This window comes from Ambystoma mexicanum, chromosome 2p (assembly GCF_040938575.1).
Source record: "Ambystoma mexicanum isolate Mex_15411 chromosome 2p, UKY_AmexF1_1, whole genome shotgun sequence".
Lineage (NCBI taxonomy): Eukaryota > Metazoa > Chordata > Amphibia > Caudata > Ambystomatidae > Ambystoma > Ambystoma mexicanum.
In genome coordinates this window covers 1,159,542,028-1,159,567,394 of record NC_090923.1, presented here as the reverse complement: position 1 = coordinate 1,159,567,394, position 25,367 = coordinate 1,159,542,028, and the positions used below count along the sequence as shown (strand labels likewise).

Genomic DNA, 25,367 nt, shown 5'->3' with positions numbered 1-25,367 from the left:
AGCCAGCCCAGTGTGAAAAGGGCAGATGATATTGATTCACAAGAGGTTAAACAAAAAAAAGTGTCCGAATAGCAGCATTGAAAACAGATTTTAGAGGGGCAAGTCGACAATTTGAGAGACCAAAAAGCGTAGTCGAACAATAGAAGAGACGTGAAAAGATTAGAGAGGATATAAGTAGTTTAGTTGCGTCAAAGTTTAGGAAGGAGCAAACTTTTGAAATATATAATAAATTTTAGCGGCAAGCACGAGAAGAAATGGATATATGATATTCAAATGACAGGGCAGGGTCAAAGTAGAGTCCCAGATTGCGAGCAGTAGGTACAAAGAAATGTTGAGAAGGAGGAAAAGAAATAAATGGAGGAGGAACAGGAGAAGGAATGGTAGTAGAGGGGAAAAATGTAATTCTGTTTTTGTAGTGTTGAATGTGAGGTAGTGGGAGGACATCCATGTTTTGATGGTCTTTAAACATGAAGACAGCTGGGTATGCATATCAGATGAGAAAGAGGAAAAGGACAGAAAGAGCTGGGTGTCATCAGCATAGAAATGGTGGGATAAAGAAGAAATAACTTTAGCAAGAGGGGAAGTGTAGAGAGAAAAAAGAAAAGGCCCTAAAACCGACCCTTGTGAGACACAATGAGCAAGAGGGTGGGAGTCAGAAGTTGTCCCACCCCAAGAAACAGAGAATGTTCACTGGTACAGGTAGGATTTAAACCTGGAAAGAACAGAACCAGAGAAACCGAAAGAAGACCGAGAGGTTAGCAGAAGTGAATGGTCAACAGTATCAAAAGTAGCAGAAAAATCTAATAAGATAAGAATAGAAGAATGTTTAGAATAGCGGTTCATGGGTAGCGAGTTTAGGACTGAAAGACCAGTTTTGGTTGTGTGCATAGGTCGGAAACCAGATTGAAAACGAGGAAGAATAGAGTTACTAGAGACAATAGAGGAGACCTGTAGATAAACAAGATGTTCAAGTCATTTAGATAGATATGGGAGAAGAAAAATAGGACGGAAATTAGAAACCAAAGAGGGATCCGCAGAGGGCTTCTTCAAAATAGGAATGATAAAAGCATGTTTGAAAGAGGAGGGAAAATTTGAAGTTGGGAGACAAATATTAAAGAAAGATGTGAGATAAGAATAGAGAGGGGGTAGACCTTAGGGATAAGAGCCGATGGAATAGGATCAGTAGGTGCAACAGAAGGGTGAGCATGAGTCATCAGAAGAGAGATGGCCTCATTTGTGATACTGGAAAAATTAGAGATAAACGTATCCAGGGGAAGGACAGGTGAGAATGATGACATTGGCAAAGGGGAGAACGAGGAATCAATAGCAAGGTGGAGAAAAGCCACCTTGGAAGAGAAAAAAGAAAGAATATCAGAAGCAGATAGAGAACAATTAAGCGAAGGGTGCAGAGTTGGAGAAGAGAGAAGATGAGAAAGAGTTTGAAAAAGGCGTCTTGGATGAGCGGACTGGACATGAAGCATATCTGACAAAGTAAGATTGTTTGGCAGCTAGAAGACAGTCGTCATATAAGATATGATATGAAGAATAGGATTGAAAGTCGTCCTCTTGTTTGTAGTGAAGCCATCGCCTTTCAAGTCGGCATAGAGCAAGCCGCATTGACTGGAGGTGGGTAGAAAGCCATGGTTGAGAGGCTCTGCGAGATGGGTTCAAAGGAGAGGCAAGATAGAGAGTGTTGAGAGATGAAGAGAGTGAAGAAAAAAGGGCAGAGGCTGCGTCATCGGCTGACAAAGCCGAGAAGGTGGAATAGGATGGTAAAGCAGCGATACAGGTAGAGACAAATAATGGGGTATTGAAGTTAGGCAAGGTTGCGTCGAGAGAGTGTGCGAAGTGAAGTAGAGACTGATAATATAGGAGATATGGGAAGGATGCAGGTGAGAAGATAATGATCAGAGAGCTAGACAGGGAGAGATGATGTACCAGAAATAGACAAAGCAGAAGAAGCAAAAATCAGATCAAGATGAGACCCAGAGATATGTGACGAAGGAGTGACAACAGGAGAGAGAAAATAGGAGTACAGAATAGCAAGAAATGGAAGTGAGGATTGAGTAGTAGCAAGATGAAGATTAAAGTCACCTAGGAGTACAAGAGGGGCAGTCGAAGGAAGAATGGTAGAAAGGAGGTTATCAATATCATCACAAAATGAATTGATAGTGCCCGTAGGGTGATAGATAAGTAGAAATTAAATAGGATAGGGTTTAGAAAAGACAACAGTGTCTAACTTGTCCCCTTTGCCCCGGCTTAGCCGACAGGCGGATGTTGTAGCCAGCGAGCGGGACGAGAACAAGGCAGGGGGCATGTCTTTGCTTGTTGCCTGGTGTTGCTAGGCAACGCAAACGCTGGTGTTTTCACACGATGCTCTGAGCTCCAGAGGAGCGGGCCGGCACTGATGATATTAACTGTACTCCTGTACAGTAATGTTGCACGTGCCCTCACAATCCGGGCCGATGAAAGCAGGCAAACCTCGCTGTCGCGGACCCCGCAGACAGCAGTGTCTAACTTGTCCCCAACTTCGTAAGATAAATAAGAAAGTCCATATGGTATGGGAGTTCAGGATTGCTGAACTATAGCTTTTCCTGCCATACGTTTCAGCACGGGACAAGGTGGAAACAACATAGCACTTGGAACACCCTGACTTTTCAGGCAGGATCAGGCAGTCTTTAGGATACATCAGAGTCTTTCAGCATAGCGTCTCTATATACTTTATCAAGTCTCTTTCTTCCACAGTGATTGGATCAACACAACGAAAATAATATATCTCAGAGTTCACTTCTTTTGGTCTCCCTCAGCCGGGCTCGGACCATTTCTTCCACTTCTGTTTCACAATGGAATTGCCCTCAGCCGGGCTCAGATTACATTCCTTTATGATCACGTTAGGGCCCCCTCAATCGGGCTCAGACCTGACACTTCAACAACTTCCTTCTGTCCATATAATGGAACTGAGGACTTTCGACTGAGCAAGGAGTTTGACTGTTACCCTTCCCTGACCACTTAGTTCCTTTTCATCCAATCTCAAAAGTTCAATCATATCACAAAGTTCAATCCAATCTCAAAGGTTCTGTTCTCAAGATACTTTCCGGCAGACATCTTTCGACTGGGCACCCCATGTGGTGCCGGACAACTCTGCTAGTTAGTATCGAACGTTCACTTCTTAAAACTTCAAAGAAGACATTTGTCGGCATTCTCCTTTTACTCGCCTCTTTCATCAAACGCCTTACGTGACATTTTGTTGCTGCCCGCAACCTTCTCTCATACGGAGCCCGGTTCACACAGCTGCCTTCAACTCACCGGCTGTATGCAAGGTTCGGCTTGTGGCTTTGATCGTGAGGTCGAGGGCGATACTATGGCAGCTGCACTTCTCCCCCAGCTCGTCCAGTCAGGGAGGAGGGCTCCTGGTATCTCGGAGGCACTTTGCAGGACCTGCAGGCCTTTCTTCTTCGCTGCACATGCTCTGTGTCTGAGTTTTTAACAGCCCAGCGATGGTTTGTTGAACAGGTCAACGGTTTTTCTCTCCTTGGGTTCTCCCTGTGACTTTTCGTCTGGCTTCCTCGATTCAGCTGCAGCCTTGAATAGCTTTCTCCTTCTCTGGCTCTGCTTCGATCCTTGCCTCGCTTGCTGCCCTGCTGCTCATAGTGTGCTCTCCTGTTCCGCCTATTATTCGTGCAGAGACGGGTAATGGGAATCAGGTGTGAGTTGTTAAGGTCAATTGTCTGACTCTTATGTTGGGACGTGCTGCACGTAAGGGCTGGGTGTGAGTCCCTGTAGTCGTGTTCGTGTAGGAAATGGGGTTGGGGGGCAAAGTCAAATAACACATAGAATGAGAAGGGGTGACAGGATAATCGGGAAGGGGATACTGCGTCTCTCCACCACTCCATCGGGTCTCCCACTCCCCAGGTGATCCTCCCGCACTGGTCCATCCCCAGGAACTGGATCCAAAAGCCATGGCCGTGTCCTGGCCACCTCGATGGCAGATCCCAAGGGATTAGTCTGTGAGACACCCTTTGGTTTCTCACATCTATCTTGACGATATTTAGATTTTTTCCCCAGCCTATGCTCTCCATGTCTTCCATGTCAAAGAAGTACTACAGCATCTGAGACTACACAGACTTAATGAAAAGCCCTCAAAATGTTTCTTGCACCAGACTCGAATCTCCTATTTGCGTTACATACTTACCCCTGAAGGAATAGCAATGGATCCCAAGAAAATATCATCTGTTCTATAGTGGCCCAGTGCACAATCCGTCAAAGAGTTACGTTTTCTGGTCTTTGCAAATTTATTTAGGCATTGCATTACGCAATATTCTGACATACTCATTCCCCTTACCATTCTATTGAAAAAAGGAAAACCCTGGAAACCCTACCATTGGATACCTGAAACCGAAAGCGTTTTGACTCCTCAAACAGAAATTCACTACTGTTCCTGTTCAAGGATTCCAAAGGCAGACCTACCGTATATGATAGAAGTGGATGCCTCCAACTTCACCTTATGAGCGGTCCTCACTCAAATTGATCCTGACACTAAGGAAAGCCATCCCCTAGCCTACTATACCTGTACCTTTTCCCCGGCTGAAAGGAACTATAGTATATTTGAAAAAGCGCTCTTGCCTCTTGGCTATTAAGGATGCCTTCCTTAACTTCAGGCATCAATTGGAAGGAGCCCGTCATACTATTACGGTACTCACAGATCATCAGCATTTGGGGTTCCTGAAGACCACAAGGTCTATGATTCAGCATCAAAACCGCTGGATACACTTCTTTGCCAGATTTGATTTTATAGTCACCTTTACGCCAGGTCGTTTGAACACCAAGGCGGATGCACTCTCTCGAGCCTATCAGGATGAGGAGGAAGAACCAGAAGGCGTTCCTTTCCTACCCCCAGATAAAATCATTGGCGCCACTTCCCCCATACTCTCTTCTTACGGAGAGGCACTCCAGGGCGAATACGTTTTTCAGTATAAGGATGCCTTCCTTCGTAGTGATGAAAACAACATAGAGCGACAAGGCCTCCTGTTTCATTGTAGTCGACCCTGGTTGCCTACACGTACCAGCCAAAAAAGGGTGTTATCTTGGTGCCATGATCTACCCGGATCTGGACATTTTGGACTCAGGAAAATCCTAGACAAATTGTTTGTCTGGTGGCGTACCATTTGAAAAGACACCAGAGACTAGTTATGGGTTGTGGTCTCTACGCTAGCGACAAGATACTAAGAATGCAACCCCAGGGACCGTTACAACCCCTTCCCATCCCTCCGGGTCCTTGGCACACATGTTTGCTGGATTCTATCACAGATCTTCCACCTGATAAAGGTCATATGAACAATTGTGGACTCCTTTACTAAAAAGGCTCACTTTGTAGCCCTAAAGAAGGTGCCTTCAGCCTCTGTTTTTGCTTCTCTATTTTTTCTTCATGTCTTTCGGTTACATGGGCTTCCCAGAATCCTGATTACGGATCGGGCATCACAGTTTATTTCAATGTTTTGGAAGGAGGTGTGCAAAAGGCTTGGTCTCCAGCACTTCTTATCCTCTGCAGACCATCCGCAGACAGATGAGCAAAGTGAGCGAGCCAATCAGACTCTAGGCCAATACTTGCAGTTTTAAGTCATGGAAAACTAAGCATGATGGACTGGCCTTCTTCCTTTGGCTAAGTTTGCATACAATAAATCCTATCATACTTCACTTCAGGACACCCGTTTCCATGCCTCGTTCATCCCCTTTCGCTTCCTATGTTGAGTTTTTTTGACTAAAAGGTGCATCTGTCCAGATGCAAATACAACTTATCTCCATGGGACTCTGTATTGGCCGAATACATTTGCTTTTAGCACAGGAAAGCGCCCAGAGTTACGCTGACAAGAAAAGGAGTCCTGATCCTCCCTATCAGGTAGGTGATCGGGTGTGGTTACCCACAGCTATTATTAAACTACCGGCGACTTCTTAAAAGATGATTCATCGGGCCTTTTCCTGACCCCCTCAGTCATTAATCCTGCTGCTATGGAATTGGATTTGCCCTCCCATTATAGAATCCATTCGGTTTTTCATGTTTCCTTCCTGAAGAAGGCGACTCAGTCACTGATATACCCCAGGGATTTGTCTTCTGCATAATTTCCTGCGGTTGGGGCTCAAGATGAGTTTGAGGTTCATTATATTGTGGATTCCCGCTACCGTGGGAGGACGTTGAGGTATCTGGTTCATTGGAAGGGTTATGAGATAGAGGACCGTTCTTACGTGTCACATCATGTCATGGCCCCTTGTTTGGTCAGGAATTTCCATAGCTGGTGTCTGAATAGTCCTGGTTTGAATGTTCCCCGGGTCCCGAGTGGTGGGGGGGGCATGCTGTTAGGGCACAACGGCGGACACCACCCCTGCGGCAGTGTCCGCTGCGCTTACCTGGAGATCGGAGGACGCTGCGCTCCTCATGGAGTGAACATCAGGGAGGCATGCCTCCATGCCCCCAACGAACCCGCAACTTCGGGGGACCTTTCTTGTCCCGCTATGGATTACCGTGGCATCAGAGATTCCAGACGCCACTGTCTACATCATTTCCTCGAGTCTAGCTCCTGTGTTCTCCTTGCCACCAGTTCCAGAGGGGGTGTGTCCAGTAGCACTTGGGGGATCAGGCCACACAGATTGTTTGTTAGTCTGTTGGACTTGTTCACTTGGGGAAGTAGAGCACAGCATCCTAAAGCTTCTGAGAGCCAGGTCCTCACCAAGAGAGATCTGACAGCTTAGCGCGGACAGCACCGGTAACAGTAATTGTGGGTAAGGAGCTTGCAGAGTTTCTTTGTAATCATAAGGCGGTTTCAAGTGCTTACCCCACCACCCTTTTCATATATTTGTATTCTTATCACACTCTACTTGCACCTCCTGGGTTTTAGTGTACATGTATCTAGGTTCCTGAGTGCATGTTGTTTGACACAAATATATAGAATGTGTGATCGTGTGCACATTTCCATTGTCATATTCACTGCCTTTGTCCTTTCATGACACACTAATGTTCCTCTTTTTGGCAGACAGCAGCATAGCAACGAGATCCAGGTTCAATGACGAGGGTGCACTGCAAGATTCATAGCAGCAAGTTTTTTGTGTTCCTGAAAAAAAAGTAGCCCCCACATTAGATGTGAGCCAGCTGCAGGTAAAGTACCACTAGTTCAAGGGAGGGTGATACGGACATTGGTCTTTGTGGCTATACAAACTTATTTAAATTGTTGGACGCTCAGTTTTAAGGCTTAAGTTGTATAGAGCTGGTATTAATTGTTTTAGTTGCGTTTAGAAAGAGGTTTGCTTCATCCTCTTGGAGCATCGGGCAGAGAAACAGAATACAACATCCCAAGATTGTATGTACTATTTTCAGTTGACTAATGCGCTGGCAAGGGTTCCTGATTCATGCTGTAAATAGCCTTATTGGGGCACAATGTAGCATATAGCTGGTGTAACGAATCCCTACATGTTGTCACTTTTCCGCAAGGAGGAGCCCATTCCCATGAGGCCAGGGAGGTGAGGCTGCTAACCGAAAGCCCCCCTGGGGGGTGGTACACAGTGGAAGGATCTCAATGGGAGAGACTCACCCTCTAGGGTAGGGACAGACATCTAGGGAGAATGTGGTATGACCCCCCTCCCAATAACGCTATACCTGTGGTACACCTCAGTAATATACCCAACTACCCCATTTACCTGTGTAGGGCCAGTGACATAAAATCCACTGAGACGAAGAAGAGCACAGACTACCGAAGTATGACTTACAACACAAATACTGGGACGAGGAGGAGGTGCAGAACTATGAAGATCACTACCAGAAGTAGGTATGTGCATTCTAGTTCTCCACTAAGGGCCACTACCAACACCAACATAAAAGCAGAAGATGAACTAGGGAGTTTGTCAAGCCCTCCCTCGAGGAGCCGCGAGCAATAAATTGGTCCGGCATGGAAGCAAGAAGGGGTTGCTGATTGGGACGCTGGCGAGGAGGTGGAGATGACCCCATTTGGTCCGGTGTTGAAAGAATGACCTGGGAGCTGGCAGAGCAGACGTGCAGACCCGCAGAGTAGCTGGACTGTGCGGTCAGGTGCAGACGCACCATCTACGTGGGACCAGAGACTGCGTAGCTCAGAAGGCAAAGCAAGCCACAAGACTAGAAAAGGAAGAGCCTGAGACCGACCGGAGCATACATGCAGAAACCCTAAAAGGTACCTGGGTTGCTGGGACGGTTGGTGGGAGACAATGGAGTTAGGTAAGACTCAGGAGAAATAAATAGAGCAAGAACCACAGAGCAGGGGCAAGAGGAGAACCCCTGGGGTAAAGAAGAACTTTAAATATTTAATGAGAGAAATATGGGTCTGGGACCTGCACCCACAAGAGAGGAGAAGTACAAATTGTCGTCCTCATGGCAGTAATTGGCAGGAGAGTGAACCAAGTCTGTCCTAGTCTAGAACCCCGGTTCTGGGACCCACGATCTGAAAAGGCAAGAGAAAGAAACACTCTCCCTCGTGGCTGAACTTGGCAAGCCAGAAGACCAAGAGGGCTATATTGGGGAAACCTGGTTCAAGAACCATACTTGTACATGAACAGTGCAACGAGGATCATCAGGGGAAGGGAGTAATTCCCCCTGAGTATCGCTGAGGGTAAAGTGACTGTGAAATCAAGATACCATGAGAAGGGAGTCATTCTCCTGGTAGTGCTACATTTACAGGAAAAGGGACAAAATAACCAAAAGGCCAGGGGAAGGGAGTCATTCCCATGGTTGTGTGTGAGAAACACTGAAGCCAGAGACAAGGAGAAGCAAGCCATTCTCCTGGCAGTTTGATCTGCAAAAAAGGCAAACCACAGAATATTGTGATCCAGGGAAAGTGAGTCATTTGCCTTGGAGTGAGGAAAAAGAGAACTTTTCTGATACAGAGTATTATTACAAGACTGACAATCCTTTGTTTGGGAAGTATTGAGACCAGGGCAAGGGAGTCATTCCCCCTGGTTAAGAACTTGCAACCATAATTGTGCTAAGCAATCCAAGAGAAGGGAGTCATTCTCCTGGACCAACAGCCAAAAAGTTCAGTTATAAGTGTAGGGGACATAGTTAGAGTTCTGACACACGACGGTGGAATATTTAATTTACAAGGACACTTGGCGGGCTGGTTAGCCAATCTGGGCGTACTGAATAAGCGTTCCGTTGTTCGGTGTTCAAACCACACACCGAACAACGGAACGTGTATCCAGCACACCCAGATTGGCGAACCTGCCCGCCGCCCAGAAGGACTAGGATTCTACTATCGAGGTGAACTCATCCAGTAAAGGACCACCCATAATTGCCCATGCCTTGATAAAGACCACGGTCGAAAAACACGTGTTGGCTCCCCTCTCACATGACCTGGCACATCTGCTAGGCCCTCGGTTTTTGTGCCATAACATGAAACCCTCACTGATTCAAGACTTGCTCCTTTATTTCTAACAACCAAGAACTTAATGGTTATAACCAACGGTTGAAACCAACCACCAGCGCCTCCACCATACAAGGTTTGCCAAGCAACCTGCTATTACATCAGCTAGTATGATGTAGACTTGGTACATGATCTGACATACTGCCCTGACCTTGATACATGGTATGGCTTCCAAGCCATTACCAGCAGGGGGAATGCATGTTGTTACCGAGGGTAAGAGTACACTTCCCTCAAACATATGATTTACGAGTGTGTGTTTGTAAAACCTCTTGCAGGCTGGGGGTGAGGCAGTGTGATTTTGTCTGCGGAAGAGCTTTCAATTCATAACTCCCTATCACTGACATCCTTGATGAACGCCCACACAAAAATAGGTAATACTCGTCCTGGATGTCACATTGCCAACCTGCTGATAACACTGGCTTTCCAGGGGTAAGTGGGCACTGGAAGAACCTTAAGGCGGGTTTAGTCCAAGAGTGGTGGAATAAGGTATGTGATGTCTATAGATTAGAATGTGGTGTATGGCAATGACGATGCAAGTGGTCTCAATTATGAATCACTATTCCTCTCGGTTTGGTTCCCTCTGTAAAAAGGCCAAGTGCTTGGACTTGCCCAAAGGGATCGAGAACCCCTCTTCAGGGCAGATGGGAATAGGGGAGAGTGGTCCCGAAGCAACCCCTGCTCGAGGACAACCACAGCCAGGAGAGACCCAATATCTGACCTCCCCACCACCTTTGTGCCGACGTGTCTTTGCAGACCCTTTGATCCAGCCTTACCTCATTATCAAAAATGCTTGCCAGACTCTTTCCTTTTTTTCTAGAGGCAGCATACAGGCCATCACGGAAAACCATGAAGAACAGGGCGAGACAAATACGTCAGCAGCAGCAGACGAGTCATTTCTAACCCAGGCTAGAAACAGTGACAGCATCCCACTCCCTGTGCTGAACGGTGCACCACGCTGCAAGAGAGGAGCCCGGAGGAGCAAGCAAGCAGACAGAAAAAACAATACTCTGCAATGCAGACAGCTGCTTATCGCTCATGGGCTTCAGAGGCAATACGCTGCCACTAACAGCAGGGACACTAAACCACTAGAGACTACTGTGGGAAACCAGAAGGTGTCTCACCCGCTAGTCCCCGCAGATCTCTCTCTCAGGTGCCAAGTGCACGGCCATCGCCTTTAGATCCAGACCCTAGGAGTGGACCAGTCCGGAAGGATCACCTGGGTGAGGGGTCTTCGGGGAGTGGGACACTGGATGGCGAGACACGGTTTCCCTCCCCCCTCAATGTCTTTACCCCAAACTACCAGGTAGGATATGTGGGAACCTTACCCCACCCCTTTCCCTTCTCCAACACTTTCACATGGACAGCCCGCTCTGGGAGAAAACAGGCTCACACCCGAGCAGCGTACCCGACATGTCCCGCTACTATGGTCAGGCAAGCTCAGGCAATTACTGACAATCACTCACACCTGATTTCCATTAAACTTCCACACACGGATAAAAGGCAGAGCACGAGAGCACACTCTGAGCGAGGCAAAGCACACGAGGGACAGCAGTTTCGAGTCTGCAACTGAACGAGGGGAGGAAGACGGCAAACCCAGAAGGGTTCGTAAGAAGGGAAATACCCTTGACCTTTTCGGCAAGACGCTGTTACTTTCAAAAAACCTTCAAGGCAGAAAGCGTAAGGCCAGGAAACCAGACTAAAGAATCCAGCATTGTGCGTCGAAGATACCGAGGGCCCTCCCGCGTAACTGACCAAGGCGGGGAGGAGCAGCAGCAGCCGCCGCCGTGGTACCGTCCTTGGCTCCAAGAACAAAGAGGCGCAAGAAAGATCAACACAGCTGGTGAGTTGGGAAGAGCGATGCAATACCAGTCTGTGTTGAAGTCAAGGTTGCAAGCGGCAACATTGTTTAACGAGTGCTGGAACGAACATTGTTAAATGCGTATGATGAAAGACATGAGTAAGCTAAACTGCTGATGAATGTTTGAACTCAAAAAGAAAATATATGATACCGTTATCAACAAAAAGGTAGGACAGCCCCTAATCACTCATTCCAGGGATTAATATACCAAGTGCTATAATGAAAAGACAGAATGAGGATAAATCTGATGCTTTCACAGGACAATTCTTTATTTAATTAATCATTATATCTTTAAAAGCCGCCATACCTACCTAATTAGAATGTTGGATATACATATAACAAAAAAGTAGACCGGCACAGAACCTATTTCTGAAAATCCGCCTGAACCTACTAGAAACAAACGAAGTCCTGGCAATGAAAGGCCTGGCTCCAACAAACAGCTGTCGTATTTGTAAATCTACAACGACAACGGAAACCATTCGCCACCTACTCTTGAATTGCCCAGCAATGCAAAACATCCGCTCTATATACCTGAAAAACACCTTCTCTAACTTCAACCTCCAAGATGAGGAAAACTGCTGGCACAAATTGATAGGAGGAGACAAACCGAAATGGTTGCTGGCAACAGTGCACATTATTCAACACATCATTAAAGCGATGCTCCCGCTTCAGGACTCGAACACGGTATTAACCACATCAGGGAATTAAATCAACTAATTCTACAACCCAAGATCAGTTTTATTTCTACTGTCCGACGCGTAGCAATTTCCTTTGTAAATAAATCCGACTGGATTAAAAAAAAAATACACTAAATTCAAACAATTTAATCAATTAAAATTCATCACAATGTTCATACATATAAAATGTCAAAGTGCAATGTGAAATGTGCAAAAATCTACTCGTATTACACCACAATGCGACCCTGCGTATGCGTGATGGAATCCATTAAGTGCATTTACTAATACCTAAAGATCCTCAAACTTTGAAAACCTTGAAAACAAAATCTGTCTTAGGTGTACAGCGCTCCCATTCTTAGATTTGGCCTGAAGCACCCAAAAGGCTTGGTAGCTATGGCTGAGCAGCCAGGCTCATTCCAGGAGAGAGAAGAGCTGTAGTAGAGTACAACGACCTTTGAGCACATTTGCAGTCAAAGAAAACGCACACAGTAGTTATTCAAAAAATATGCTTCTTGTATATACTAGGCAATGTTCAATTCAAAATACAATTCCGGTAAGTAGGAAAGTTTCATACATATACACAAGGACATTTCCAGTACAGTACACATATCACAGTTAGACCTTTAGATTGTAAAACATGTAAGTATCAAGAGTAGCTTTGAGTTAGCAAACCATTTATCAACCACTAATTAGCAACATTGGTAGTTCAGATAACTTTGTGTAGGCCTGAACCAAAAATGAGAGTCTCAAAAAGTCAGATGGGGAGACTGGGGGACAAATGACCCTGGGTAGCAGAATAAAGGAAGGCAGACGCTGTCAAAGTTTGAAAGCTGCTTTTAAGTAACAGGTAGATAATCGAATTCTGATTCAAAGGGTTCAGGGGGACTAGATAGGCCACATGAAGGATTTTAGCCTTAGGAACAAGTGTTGTTAGGCCCAAGAGAACACAGTTGGGTCCTCCACCCCAACCTGACTCATGAAGCGCAGGAGGAGTGAACAACAACATATAAGCTGGCTAGGTAAGTACTGAGGAGTTACAGTACCTTCTATGGTGAAGAGGGGCGATGCCACAGGCGGGTCCCTCAGGTGAGACGACAGCAGCTCTGGTTCGGGTATCAGTTCTTGGTGTCTGGATGAAGAACTTGTGGCGGTCAGATTTGTCACAGGAACGCCCAACAGATTAATTTTGCAGCACTTGGATGTGGAGGCTCGACACAGGCTTGGTAGCAGTAACGGTTGTCACCCGGAAGACTTTCTTTCTTCTCTCTGTGCTCGACTCTTCTGAGGGGACTTCTATGGTCAGGATGGAGTCTCTGTAGGTCCATATGGTCCAGACGGATGCCCATAGGGTTGCAGCTGGTACCCCGCTTGATGAGACAATGCACTGCAGCAGTGCCAGAGGTCCCAGGGTATTAAGTTTTGCAGGCAGGTCGCAGCACTTTATGGGATGGCTCAAACTGAAGCTGGTTTTGAGCCAGGCCCCCAGCTTTAACCAAATCGAAGCAGACACACTGGAGTACAAAGATCTGATGAGTTTTGGTATCCTCCCAGCTTCCTGTCCTCCCAGATATACTGGCGCCTCCGGGCGGGCTTGTCAAAGGGAGCCTGTCAAAGACAAAGGAATGAGCAGGACCTCCCCAGCCGGGTTAGTAGAGGAAGGCTCAAGAAAGGGGAAGCCATTGTGAGTTAGCACATTGGGTGAGAGGACACAGTAGTGTTGTATCAACAAGACGCTGACGATATGCTTTTAACATTGAGAAATAAAAGTTCCTCTGTTTTTTGGAGGATTATTAATAATAATGATTTATCAACTCAGTAAGAAACTGCAAATTAACTCAGTATCAGAAGCAGGCTCAGTGTCCCATTATTCAAATGTTCTTAATGTTCAGGAAATGGTGGCAACCCCTATTGTATGGAATAATAATGTGGTACCCTACCTTATCCCAATAAACAAGGAAGTTGTGGAAGAGATCCTAGTTAAGATAAGCACATCTAGAACCCCTAGCCCTAAGAAACTTTCCAATATACTATTTAAAGGTGCAATCAGAGAGTGGTTGGTAATTTTAATGAGCAATCCATTTCCGTATTCATGGTGGATTGAACATATTATTGAGAGGACATCCTGCTTCCTTCAGGATTCGAGTGCCGATACGTACCGAGAGCCACAGCGCAATGAGGGGAGTATAATGATCTCGTCCCGAGGACGTTCGGCCACACGAGATTTCAAACTCTCAATAACAGGACCCGTTGCTTCGACCTTAATTATGATCTGCTTTTGGGATTGTGTACCGTCATTAAATGCCGGGCGGATGTTTAAGTGACTCGATCTAATCCAGCATAACTTTGGGTGCAACCCCCCCCTTTTTTTTGACTGACCTATTTAACATTGCACAGACCTGATCAACAGTCCTTCTTAATTGTATGGGAACAGTCCTGATAGGCCTGTCTACACCCAACAAAGAGATATTCGTTGAAATGAGTTCAATTGAGATCTAACCCAATTTTAAGAAGGTGGCAAGCATCCTCTTTTGGCCTGTTCAGTAAGTGAGGAGCTGGTGACAAGAACAATTTTACTGCATCCATCAACCCAGCTCGGCCCTGCACCGTAGCAGCACAATCACAGTGCATATCGGCGACCAGCCTTGGACTATGTCAGAAGGCTTTGCCTAGCCTTTTCTTCATAAATACAACGGCCGTTGAGCCGTCTTGCTTCAACTTTTTACCTATATACATTATTGTTCTCTTGTGAATAGTGTTTGTCCTTGAATATGAGCCCCTGATGAATTTCCCTTGAATTTAGTAGATGAATGTGAATATGTATGAGGAATGAAACATGTCGGGTTGATTGGGTATGATGCAGTGTGAGTACTTTGGTGCAATTTAGCGTGGAGCACAGTGTGGGCGAATTAGCTGACCCTAGACTGTTCAGCTTATTTAATCTAATATTTTCTTATAACTATAGATTCCTTTTTGTATTCTGTAGGGTGGAACCCGAACAATATTGGTTCCTTTTTATGCCACTGTAACTCATATAGTATCTGTTTGAGGTTGTGTGATGCATTGTTTACATGTTTTTATTGTATTGTGTTTATGAATGATGAATTGTATTTGAGAACAATTCTTTTCTTTTATCTATTGATAAATTATTGAATAAAAACTGTTTTATACTATGACATGATTTTTTTCTCTCTGTAAGTCTACAGAGTAGTACTAACCAGGCTATATGTTTCGATATTCCGTTGTGGAGAATAAAATTCCCTTGATGCGTAGTGCACGATACCTGATTTGGTTTTCGATAGATGCAACACCTGAACAACACACTGCTCACCAAACTTTTTGTATGTTTGTAAAGGGTTGTTTCCCTAGTTTGGAGGAATGTTTGGTGTAGCAGTATAAATATCCTCCTACCTCTCCTTTTTGTGTCAGTTGGATTGAACATATTCTTCTGATAAATGAAAAGGGCCCAATATTAGATGCAGACAGCAACGTTTTTGCTGCCCTGATTCTAAGTCATTTGGAGTCTTGGGCAGACCAGTCTGGCAGATTCCAAAAATGAAAGAACATGAAAACCACCCTGAATGGAGTGGTACTGAGATGTGTCTAGACTTTAGCATGGTCAAGAAAATAGAAGTCTGTATTTATTGCCACAGTTGATCTGTCGGCTGCATTTGATGCAGCAGACAAACCTTTGCTTTGGGCAAAATTGCGGCAATGGGGACTGCCCGAAGGTCTTTGACGAATGATAACCAGCCTCCATGAAAACAGTAGTTCAAGTCAAGTTAAATGCTGGAGGGGCTTTGTCCGAAAGAAATAGCAACCTCTGAGGAAGTCAGACAGGAGGGCACTCTAGCCCCCTGTCTGTTCAATTCATATATGTCAGATATAGGAGAAACCCTAATGCCAGCAGCTCTCACCTCCCTACATTAAAACAACCTGAAAGTCGTATGGCTTAGCTATGCAGATGATTTTTTACTATTTCACTGCTCAGGTGTAGAATTGAAACGACTTGTAATCACTTTTAATGGTTTTGCTATCGACCACTCTCTTAAGATGTATTCAGCTAAAACAAAAATTATGCATTGTACCTAAAAGAAGCAGTTGTCCTCTTAACTAGTCAGTCAATGATGATTCTCTTGAACGAGTAGATAGTTCTATCTACCTGGGGTTTCCACTTATATCTAAAGCCCATACATCAGAAATCATAGACTGGCTGAGTGCAAGAGTTAGTGCATTAGCAAACCAGACAATTAGAATAGATACAAGGTTTGGTCACTTCTCATTGATACCGATTTTAAAAGTTTTTGAGGGTAAGGTTACCCCAAAGACTTTGTATGGAGTTGACATACATTTCTTTTGGGTAGTAAAGACTATCGAAGTTGGAGGGCAGCTTCTGGCGGCATGTATTGAATATTCAAACCTCAGTGCTGGTGGCTGCGATACTTTATGAACTGGGAATCAACTCCCTGACCAGCAGAGCCAACTGGAGACTTTTATGTTTATATAGATTCTTATAAATCCAGTACCGGGCTCTATGTTGATCTTGCAAGAGTGATCAGAGATGGGAATCTACAGTTCTTGAAGGAGCTCTCAGACTATAGTAAGACCCTGTTGATGGAGATTGATACAACCATGGGTGACCTTATTAGAAACCCAGAGGGTTAAATCATTGTTTTATGAAAGAGATTGGACTAACACTTTAGACAAGATGCATAGTTATAAATCTCTTGTGCATCTAGCTATGGACTATAAAAAAAGAGGAATCGGGGCTCCTTATTTGTCTATTTATCCATATCGTAGGGTTTGGAGATCCTTCCTAAGATTCAGATGGAATCTATATCATACGAAACAAATCATAACACGGTATGTTCGGATCTTAACAGAGCCTTTAACATGTAGATTTTGTCTCTTGCAGGAATCAGTAGAGGATCTCCAACACTTGCTGCTAATATGTCCAGCTGAAGTACTGGGAAACGGACACAGCACTTCAAAATGTTTGATTATGCTTTATCAAAATCAAGTAAAGAAGATTTGTGGAATGAGTGTCTGGCAGTACCACTTCTATTGTAATATCTGTTGTAGGTTTTTTAAATTCTTTAGAATTGATTATATGACTGAGCTCTTATTTTAAGTTTTTGTAGATCTAGATGTGGAAGTAGTAGAGTTAAATATGACATTTTATGATGAAATACGTTTTAATCAGTTACCGTGTGAAGTAATATTGCAATATTTTAATGGTTTTATTAATCTTTTTGTGCAATGTTCTATTTTGTAATAATTTGTTAAAGGCAATTTTGCCAAACAACAATAAAATTAAAATAAACAAATTTAAACAATTGTGAGTTGGTGAAAAAAAGGAAGATGGGCACCAGTTTGTCAATGGAGACCCTTGTGGCCTTTACTGAAGCTGCAACAGCAGCCTGTGTGTAAAAATCACGAAAAAAGTCGGTAGAAAATACCTACAGCAACCAGCCACTCAGTTAGTCTTGCCATTGTAACTATAAAGTTACAGGAGAAGTGAGGAAGGGATACTATGTATCCCTTTAACCCTCACAAAAGTAAAGCATAGGTAGGATAAAAACAAAGAGGGAAGCTCAAAGAGGTCGCAGCAACACTGCACAAAAGGTGCTGGGTGCTGCAATAGTAAAATACTGACGCCATTGAAAAAGATGGAGGAAAGCAGACCCCCCATCAAGAGTAACCAAAAGGTTTCTCACAGACACAGAAAAAGAGGTGGGTCAGAAAAAAACCAATAGTCCACCAAAAAGTGCAGGAGGACTCACGAAGTGTGGAGAATCGCATACAAGATGAACATTATACCCAACATAGTGGGAGAAAAAGAATGGTAGTATGGAAGAGGGAAGTGGTGTGGGTGTAGAAGTAACAACAAAGGGTGGTGGCAAAAGCTAGTAGGAGTGAAACATCAGCGGGACAGCACAGCGCTGAGAGGAGCCGGAGGAGGAGTGTAGTAGTGAGAATAGAAGGTGAGCGTGGGCGAACTAGCCCAGTTCCAACTGAGAAAGTGCAAGGCACTATCCCAACTCCCCATTAGAATACCAAATACCAGTTAGAGTAAGGAAAGTTGGGAAGTCCCTGAGGGAGGGGAGTTAGCCATCATTAGGGTATACATCTTGAGACAAAGGTAGCTATTTGGACAGTAGAGGTTACTGTACAGTAGAGCTAACCAGGGTTACAGATGCCCGGGTTTGGGAGGAAATTCTGAGAAAATGCCAAGGGAGAGGGACTGACATAAGGCCCAGAAAATTCTTAATAAAAACCCATGAACCGTCTTTGAGATTCAGAGTGATTTGTATGCCATTGATGACATCTCTCATAATTCTCTATGCTCTATTAATCTCAGACAGTGGTTATTGCCTTCTCATCTTCAACCTTGTTCCTCCACACTGTCTCACATTCCTCCTTTTATTACACCCTGTTGCTCACAATGTGTTAAACACTCCTTTCCCCTTATATTATCCACATTAGCCCCATTACAGACCTTGTTTCAGCATCCTTGAGCTTCTTCTGCAGCTCCTCCATGACAAACCTGGAAATGAACAGAGGGAAGAGGTATGAGCTGTGTTAGAAGACTATCTGGCAGCACAGCTGCCCATCTCATCATTTAGATGAGGCCAAACGTGACTGACAGAAGGGCCATGATTGAGATGTTGTCCTGGATGGAGGGTGTGCCTTGAACTAAGCGAGGGTGCGAGGTTGAAGAAACAAGCGGCACGTAACATACCAGGACAACCACCCCTGTGTAAAATGAGGACCTGAAGAAGGAGGTGAAAAGTGTGTGGTATGAATATGAAGGCGGGGCCATAGGGGGCAGACAAACCTGAACGAAGGAGTGCTATGGACGAGACAAATGCTAAAAGAGAACATGACCTAGAAAAATGGCACCCTGGATGAGTAGGGGGACATAGGCAAACAGCATCCTGGAGAAGGCGGCAATAAGGCTCCGAGTGTTCTTGAAGGTGGTGTCATGGACAAGATTTACCTCTGGTCAAGAAAGTAGCATGGACTAAGTATGTATTGGATTAAGATATGCCATGGAAAAGATACATCCTGGATGAGGAGACAAGATTGACAGATGTGTTCTTGGATCAGGAGGAGGCACAGCAGACGAACATTCTGGTTGAGGAGCAGTCCATCCCGGGTGAGGGGATGTAGACAAGATGTTTAGTGGACATGTAAGATGGGCCTCGAGATGTAGAGATGACATGAGGGAAGTGCACTTTGGAAGAGGTGGTAACAAGGGCAAGGTTCTCTCGTAAAAGGGAAGGTTACATGTGTCATGAATATGGAGGTGACATGGGCAAAGTACATCCTACATGTGAAAGACACATGGGCAAGGAGCAGCCTGGATAAGGAGCACATGTGGGCAAGAAGTGCCTTGGGTGAAGGACAATCAGAAGAAAAATCCTGGATGAGGAGGTGATCTGAGTGAGGGTTACTTGTGATTTTACCGAATGGAAAAATAACGAAAACGAATCATTTAGAACGAAAAAAATACAGATTTTTTTATTTGGGGGGTCCCTGTCCCCTCCACAAGCCCCCTTGTTTTCATTTGTTTATAATCCCACCCTCACCCCCGCCCCACCTGTTTTAACCCCTTGCCATGCCCCAGATGACATGCATTACTCACCGTAATAGCATTTCTGATGATTGTATCTGCTTAGATTCATATGCTGTTCATGTGGAAATTGTGGAGTATTGCATCTTTCTTTCTAAGATCGAAAGGGACGTCAACATGGGCGTGACTGTAACACTATCCCTAACGTGACATGTAGTGTACCCAAAATCCCTCATGCGTCGAGGGCCCACCGGTTGTTTTTTTCTGCCGTGAGGGAACCTTATAGAGTTCATGAGCGAGCACAGAAGAGAGAAGGTGTAAGAAGCCTATGTTCCTTCTACTCCACGAGGGGATGGGGGAAGGGCGCATGCGAATCTAAGCAGATACAATCATCAGAAATGCTATTACAGTGAGTAATGCATGTCTTCTGATGCTTGTGAATCTGCTTAGACTCACATGCTGTGCATAGACTAGCAAGCAGTACCCAGAGATGGTGTTGGGATGATTGAAGGAAAGAGATGTCTTAGCACTGCTTGTCCCACTTTAGAATCAGACCTAGAGTGTGTATCCAGGCAGAAGTGTTGTGTAAAGGTGTGTACAGAACTGCAGGTTGCTGCTTTGCAAATGGAATCTAGAGGAACATTTGCAATGAATGATATGTTAACCCCTGTACCACGGGTAGAGTGTGCTCTAGGTGTGAAGGGTAGATCTCTCTTGGCAAGAGTGTAACACAGTGTGATGCAGTTTAAGATCCACTTAGAAATAGCTGATTTAGAGACAGGGTCCCCTTCTCTACCAGCTGCCACGGAGACAAAGAACTGGTTTGTTATTCTTAGTGGCTTTGTCTTTTCCAGAACTAGATAACCGCTCTCCTTACATCCAGTGTGTGGAGGCTTCTTTTTGCCACGTTAGTAAGGTTTTGGAAAAAGGTGGGTAGCTCTACGGACTGGTTTACATGAAACTTTGAGATAAATTTGGGCACAAAGCGAAGGTGTGTACGCAAAACCACCTTGTCTTTGTGAATCGTGACAAATAGGTCCTGAACTGAAAGGGCCTGCAGTTCACTAAATCTCCTTATAGAAGTAATTGCCACCAGAAAGGCAGTCTTGTAGGGGAGTGTTTTAAGGCTAGCCTTGTGCATGGGTTCAAAGGGAGGCCCCATTAGTCTGGTAAGAACAACATTCACGTCCCACCCGGGAGCTAGGTTGGAAATAGGGGGATGACGTCTCTTTACTCCTTCCATAAATGCTTTAATTACAGGGATTTTCCACCATGAAACCTTGCTCTGGGACGTGGTGTACACCGAAAGTGCGGCTAAGTGGACTTTAAGAGAATTGAAAACCAGTCCTGAATCTACAGGTGGGTTAGGTAAAGGACGATATCTTTAGGTGAGCAATGAATAGGATTGACACCCTTGACGCTACACCAGACAGCAAAGCGCTTCCATTTGCTGGAGTAGCAATGTCTGGTGGTAGGTTTCCGTGCTTCTCTGAGTATGTCCATGCATCTTTGAGGGAGCTGAAGGTGCCCGAACACTATGGATTCAGGAGCCAGGCTGTTAAGTTGAGAGTTTGAGGGCATATGTGTAGTTTCTCTCCCTGATCTTTAGACAGCATGCTGTACGGGCACGGCAGCTTCCTGGGAGGGGAGACTGACATTGCCATGAGATGGGAGAACCAAGGCTGGTGGGCCCACATGGGGGTCACCAGGATTATCGTGACTGGTTCTTGGTGCATCTTGTGCACTATTCGGTTGGGCAGGGGAATCGGGGGGGGGGGGAGCGTAGACAAATCTCCCAGACCATGTTATCCAAAGACTGTTCCCCTTGGAGCGGTTCTGTAGGTACCTGGAGGCATAATCTGGGCATTGTGCGTCCTCCAGAGTGGCGAATAAGTCAACCTCAGGGAAGCCCCATTCTGTGAAGACGCTGAGTAAAGTGTCCGCCTGTAACCGCCTCTTGTATTCTATGGGTAGGGGGAAGTCTCTGCTGAGTACGTCTGCCAGAAGATTGAGTTCCCCTGGAACATGTTATGAAAGAAGGAACATGTGTTTCCAAATATTCTGGGAGGGTTTGGATAGCCCTAGAGAGTGAGTGCCCCCCTGTTTGTTTAAGAGGTACGTGGCTGCAGTACTGTCCATGAGGGCTAGAACTGTTTTCCCCTCGAGGTGTGTTTGGAAGGCCTTTAGGGCCTTGAACACTGCTAGTAGTCCCAACAGGTTGATTTGATTGGATGCTACTGCTGGAGACCACACGCTGTGCGCCGTCTGTTGAAGGAGGTGAGCTCCGCACCCCGTCAGAGATGCGTCCGTGGCGAGAGTGGCTTCTACTGGTGGTGAAGGTTTTCCCCTGCAGTAGGTTTTCTCTTGACCACCACTGCAGAGACTGAACAAAGGCTGCCGAGACAACCACTAGACCGTCCCACTGGCTGCTGGCCTGACACCATTGGCTCGAGAGTCACTCTTGCATGGGGCTCATGCTCAGGCGAGAGTGAGGAACTAGGTAGATGTAGGAAGCCATCATCCCCATCAGTCGCATGGCTTTGCGCATGGTCACTTGGTGACTGGCTACATAGTGAGGGATATGGAACAGCATGTTTTGGACCCGCTCGTTGGAGAGGAAGACGAGCCCGTCTTCTGTCCGAATTAGAGCCCCCAGAAACTGTTTGACTTGGCTGGTGGTTAGACTGGATTTTTTCTCGTTGATAGAGAATCCTAGGTTGAAGAGGAGATCTACCGTCCTCTGGGTATTTGTCTGGCATGTTCCATACGAATCCCCTGTTATGAGCCAGTCTTCGAGGTAAGGATAGACTGGGATGGACTGCCTGCGCAGGTGAGCCGCTACTACCGCCAGCACCTTTGGGAACACCGTCGGAGCTGAGGCAATGCCGAAGGGGAGAACCTTGAACTGATAGTGGGGGTCCTCTATCATGAACCTGAGGTACTTTCTGTGCGCTGGCAACATTGAAATAATGTGGCCATGTAATCCCCCTGCTGCAGTAGTGGGATTACCTCTTGAAGTGTTGTCATCCTGAACTTTTGAGGTTTGACATACTTGTTCATAGGGCGCAGGTCTAAAACAGAAGGCATGGTGAGATCCTTTTTGGGTACCATGAAGTATACTGAATAAATACCCTTGTTTACCTGGAGAAAGGGGGATGACTACGATGGTGTGCTTTTCCAGCAGGACCTGAACTTCTTCCAGCAGGATGTGCAGGTGTTCTGGCGACAGGCGTCTGCTTCTCAGTGGGTGGTAGCGAGGTGGTCGGAGAAACTCAATACAATACCCGTGGGCAACGGTCTTTAGTACCCACTGATCTGAAGTGATCCCCTCCCAGGTGTGGATGAATGAAGACAAGCGACCCCAGACCAAGGAAGCGTGGGAGGGGACCTGAACTTTGAGGTGGAGGACTGGGAGTAGAGTTTCTGCCTCTACCCTTGCCCCTACGAAAGCCTCTCTGTTGGTATTGGAAGTTACTAGAGGATCCTTGACCGGAGGACCAGGAATTATTTCCTGAGCCGTACTGCCCTTGGGGCAAGTGGGAGAAGGATTGGCCACAAAAGGACTGGCGTGAGATGGACCCTCCATGCTGGTGAAAGGGCTTAGCCGTGATCTGGTTAAGTGATTTCAGGGTCTCGTGTTCTTTCTTTGCCCTCTCTAGGGCGTCATCACCCGCTTTGCCAAAAAGGTTTGTATCCTCCAATGGCTGACTAATTAGAGAGGCCTGAGTTTCGGGTTTGAACCCAGAGTTTTTTAACCAGGCATGTCTGTTAAGCAGGGTACCGAAGTCCAGAGTGTTCTTCGGTATGTTTTGGGTTACTTGTCTGCCTACAGCCACGACCACCAGCAGATTTGATTGGGTGGGCTCTGGAATGTACTGAAGACCATCCTGCAGTAGGCCCCACTGGACATCACTGTAACTTGCCAGTAGCGTGGTGTTATTTGCGATCCTTGTGGAGTAGGCCGCAGAGGCGGTGACCCGCTTGCCCAGAGTGTAAAGCTTCTTGCAGTCCTTGTGCAGAGGGGATTCTGCTGAGGACAGAGGTACCCCAGCCCTTTTCCAAGTGGTCGTAACGACTAAGGAGTCGAATGTAGCATGACCCCTAATGTAGAAGGGGTCTGAGGGCGATGGGCAAAATAATTTCTCCACCCAAGGGTTAACTGCCCGAGTGAGCGATGGGGACAGCAAAGAAGGGGTCAGGCATTTCTTTATAGAATTCAGTAAAGGGATAGCTTGGCTAGTTGGAGCCTTCTCCTTGAGGATATCCTCCACGAAGTCTGAGTCTGGAGCGGCTTTGTGCATTGTAATTTTAAAATGGTCAGCTGCTCTTTTTAAAATGGAATTGAACAACATCTGGTCGTCCACAGGTGACGACTCTCTTTGAGGAGGGATAGCAGAGGGATCTAGAGAGATGGCGTCTGGGTCGACAGTATGTGACGGTGCAAGCCAAGGACCCTGATCCTTCGCCTGGTCCCAGTCTGGGTCCTGATCGGCTGGGTCCTGATCAAAAGGGTTAACCTTTTCACAAGACTCCTCCTGGTTTGGGTCATCTGGGACCTGCAAGATGTCTTCTTGTTGTCCCTGTGCAGAGGTGGGGAGTCTCTGCAATTTGGAGGGGATGGGGCAATAGTCCACTTCCCTAGGTCGCTTGGGTATAATATACCGGTCTGAAAAGTCAATGAACTGGGACATTTTGTATTGGTTTGTATTGCTCAAACCTTTCCCTAGTCCATAGAGACGAAGCTGAATGGTTAGGAGGAGGAAAGGGTTCCTCGAAAGGGGGAGACTTTCCTAATAAGGCCTTAAAGGCATGGTCTAGTAAAACATTTTATTTAAAAAATAGATAGGCAACATAAAAAAAAATACTAGCATTCTCTTTTTTTAAACTTCCTATGTAAAATTTTGAGCTATTCAAGCTCAAAATTCGCAAAAGCAAGCACATGGGCGCATCCATTTTGTGAAATGGATGTCCTCCTGTGCTGGCTTTTGCTTTTGTGGCACTAATGAAGGAAAAGCCAGCCAGCTGTAGTAAACAAAAGCTACCGCTGGGTGGCTTTCCCTTCATTAGTGCTGTACGCGGAGGACGGGGACCGGAGACCAGAGCAGGAAAGCTGCAGCTGAATCTCGGTAAGTGCTATTTATTTTTTTAAAAAAAATAAGCACTAGCTGCGTTTTTTTTCTAAGTTTTTTCTTTCCGAGTTTCTCAGGCTCCTCCGAGCCGGAGGAGCCTGAGAAACTTGGAAAGAAAAACCGCAGCGTTTTCCAACACAATAACGTTGTATTTATGTTTGCGGTCGTTTCAAAAGCGACCGCAAACATAAATACAACCTTTTTAAAGCTGCGGTTTTATTTCTAAGTTTTCCAGGCTCCTCCAGCCCGGAAAACTTAGAAGAAAAACCCCAGCTAGTGCTTTTTTTTTAAATAAATAGCACTTACCGAGATTCAGCTGCAGCTTTCCTGCTCTGGTCTCCGGTCCCCGTCCTCCACGTACAGCACTAATGAAGGGAAAGCCACCCAGCAGTAGCTTTTGTTTACTACAGCTGGCTGGCTTTTCCTTCATAAGTGCCGCAAAAGCAAAAGCCAGCACAGGAGGGCATCCATTTCACAAAATGGATGCGCCCATGTGCTTGCTTTTGCGAATTTTGAGCTTGAATAGCTCAGAATTTTACATAGGAAGTTTTAAAAAAGAGAATGCTAGTATTTTTTTTTTAATGTTGCCTATCTATTTTTTAAATACATTTTTTTACTAGACCATGCCTTTAAAGAGGGGCTAGGGGGCTTCAGAATAGTTCTCTCGACGAGAGGGGGTGCCCTTGTACT

General features: G+C 45.6%; 1 protein-coding gene across 8 annotated transcripts in view; it reads right to left on the bottom strand.

The window, feature by feature from the left end:
- IKBKG (inhibitor of nuclear factor kappa B kinase regulatory subunit gamma) overlaps positions 1–25,367 on the bottom strand; it is a 1,113,418-nt gene that overhangs the window by 590,076 nt on the left and 497,975 nt on the right. For all 8 annotated transcript variants that reach the window (XM_069645292.1, XM_069645287.1, XM_069645293.1 and 5 more), the window contains one exon: positions 18,472–18,519. In XM_069645292.1, coding sequence (XP_069501393.1) covers positions 18,472–18,519 — 48 coding nt within the window. The remainder of the gene's footprint in view (positions 1–18,471; positions 18,520–25,367) is intronic.